Source organism: Cibotium barometz, chromosome 5 (assembly GCF_041138505.1).
Source record: "Cibotium barometz isolate CiBa-2024 chromosome 5, ASM4113850v1, whole genome shotgun sequence".
Lineage (NCBI taxonomy): Eukaryota > Viridiplantae > Streptophyta > Polypodiopsida > Cyatheales > Cibotiaceae > Cibotium > Cibotium barometz.
The window spans coordinates 22,882,922-22,885,854 of record NC_141050.1 but is presented as its reverse complement, the minus strand read 5'-3'; the positions used below and the strand labels follow the sequence as shown (position 1 = coordinate 22,885,854).

At 45.5% G+C, this 2,933-nt stretch overlaps 1 protein-coding gene across 1 annotated transcript; it reads right to left on the bottom strand.

The window, feature by feature from the left end:
• Positions 1–699: 699 nt before the first annotated feature.
• LOC147638217 (tetraspanin-8-like) lies at positions 700–1,954 on the bottom strand. The gene is made up of 2 exons (XM_086795156.1): positions 1,256–1,954; positions 700–1,107 (listed from the first exon to the last, which is right to left on the bottom strand). Exons 1-2 carry the CDS (start codon positions 1,751–1,753, stop codon positions 805–807), a joined length of 801 nt encoding a protein of 266 aa, XP_086651282.1. The 5' UTR covers positions 1,754–1,954; the 3' UTR covers positions 700–804.
• Between the last annotated feature and the right edge of the window lie 979 nt (positions 1,955–2,933).

Genomic DNA, 2,933 nt, shown 5'->3' with positions numbered 1-2,933 from the left:
CGCAATTTCTCCTACGTGGCGTTTCTCCTTCATGCCACAGGTATGCTTACGTCTTGAATTTGTTTGTTGTGTGTAATAAATATTGTTAGAAGAGATTATTAAGTACTTATTCTTTGTTTTACTATTTGCACCTACACTAGCTATTGGTCTTCAAACTACCACCAGGACCAGTTTGGTTGCTCTTCTATTGGCCTTCAAACTACCACCAGGACCAGTTTGGTTGCTTTCCAGTCGGTATATCCATCGGTATATCCGTCGGTATACGAACTTTTGAAAATTACCCGCCCGACTTTTCGCCTCCAAGTTTAGGACGTACATACCGACGTTCAACATTTGAGTCGGTGTTCTAACGTCGGTATACCCTAAACCTCTAGTAGTGAATGCCAAGCAGTGGCATTGCAAGGAGTTGAAAATTGCATAGCACGTCGCTTGTTCATCAATCCAACTAGCCATAAGGAGGAATTATGAATCTCTGTAACATAGGGCCGTTTTTTTGGATGATGCCGTACCAATCCCTGAGGCACACCATGTACTGTCATGAAATGATTCAAAAATTGGATGTAGGTCGCAACTTTATATCGATCAAATCAGGAACATGGAGACCTATGGGTACATAATAAAGGATCATCGGAGCACATCATTAAAATTAAATCGGGAGTATGGAGACTTAATGATGACCACACGTTTTATGAAAGAGGATGCCAGAAAAGTATATCGTTTTCTGAAAAAATGTTAAGAAACAAAATTAACGCATGGGCTCGAGAGATGGTGGGACTGTGAACATGACCTTGAGAGACTCCGTGCTTAGGCATTATAACCGTAGGATTTGTCTCTCCTCACGTTTCTGAGAGCGCAGCAAGCTACACTGTAGACGATGATGAGGAACACCAGCACGACAACGTTGACGATGGCGACCTTGCGCCAGTCTTGCTTCACGTTTTGAAGAACCCCCGCCTTGCAAGAGTTGCAGGCGTAGCACAGCTGGGAGGCATCATCACTCCAAGCTTGGCAATCTGCGTCTGCGCCCTCATTGGTTGCGATTATGGTCCAGTTGGTAGAGGTTACGAAGGTGAAATTGCAAGCGGTGGGAGGTTTGCAGCATCCGGACTGCATGATCATCAACATTGAAAATTAAGTATACGCTTTAATTCTGAGGAAAGCAAGCTGTCAATAGAAAACTATATTATGAACTATGATCAAATGCGCCCCTTAATTTGAGAGCAATATCCATGAATCCGATGGCCTTCTTGCATACCTGGATGGCGGAGAGGTCGGCGCTAGAGAAGGCGGCGCTGGTGGTGTAGTCGTCGTCGAGGCGGCTGCAGAGCTTGGAGTCGGCCAGGCAGCTCTTGATCTTGTCCCAGTTGCGGGCCTTGTTCACCTGCTTCTGCAGCCAGCTAGAGTAGCTGCCCAGGTGGAATTCTTTGAATCCTTTGCCGGAGACGGCGTCGCCGGCGCCCTCGTTGGTCACCACGAAGGCGAACACCGTGAAGCACAGCAACAACACAATGAGGAGCAGCATCACCGCGGAATAAACCCACATCACCCACGTGACGCGGCAGCAGGAGCCCACCAGCCCCGCCAGAGATACCAGCAGTAAGAACAGGCCGATGATGATGACCGGCCATTGCAGGAAGCGCATGCAGTCTGTGCTGTGCTTGGTTGCAAGCCATATGCCGGCACCTAATATGGGGATGGAGAGAAGGGCGGTGAGGAAATTGAGGATCCCTATCAGATGGTTGCTCACGCCCATATTAATCTGCTTTGATTCAATCAAACTGATCACTCCACCTGCTATAAGCTAGCTAAGTGCGCCGGATCGATCACAGATGGAGCTGAATTTGCAGAGGTGATCTCCAAGAGCTAGAGGAGCTGTAACGTACGTAGAGTTCAAGCAGAGATTGTATGTGATGCGTGTGTGGGTGTGGGTGCGGGGGTGGAGGGCTAGTCAAACAACCACAGCGATATATATATAGAGAGAGAGAAACCTTCAGCGATATATATATATAGAGAGAGAGAGAGATCTTGGCCTACGTTCATGAGCACGTGGCTATCAGCCTATCGAGACGGAGTCCAACGTCCGCGTGTGCCAACGCGCCTAATGTCTGTAGGACCTTGTATCGTTGACGATGTCAATTCCAATTCTCACGCTTTCAAAAGTTCAAAATTCGAGTTGTGCTTTCCTACACGCCTCAATTTTTTAACGGATGAAGGTTAGGCATTCTCTCGCTTACCCCAAGGAAATGGGTTTTCCTATAGTGAAGCACTAAGAACAAGAATAAGGAATGGGTAGTCTATGCCATTGAGGTAGAAAATGATACTTGACCCAATTTCTTAAGTAATTTTTGAAAAGCTTTGTGCTCTATTAATCTCACTACAATAGTATCACTATCACAGCATACCAAGGCTTTTTATGAGACACTTTGCAAAAGGTAGCGTGCTTTGAAGGAAAATTTGATGGGCCACCTCACTAAAGCCTCGATTCTTGTTGAAGTTTTGCTAATAGTGACACTTTAGCTAGGCTTCAAATATTGTGGCACTAGAGTCGCAAGGTAACGAATCAGCCCCCAACTCTTGTGTGACGCATTAGCAATGCTTGACCCAATTTCTTAAGTAATTTTTGAAAAGCTTTGTGCTGTATTAATCTCAACAAAACATCGCTGAAGGAAGTTGTCCTCACCGGAATGAAGGCACATGAAAATGATCATACCATGCTTGACCCAGAACTGGCACTTCAAAGGGTTTGGTGATATCCGATATAATCGGTAAACGTTCAAACACCTTCCTCAAACAGTTCAAATGATCTTCCCATTGAGAATGTGCACATAAACCATCAATAAACACTGTAAGATTCCTCCCCAGCCCCTCAAGATGTCCAATATCTTCCCTTGTAATCAATTCCCTCTTTAGAATAATAAAAGATCTTGTTTCTA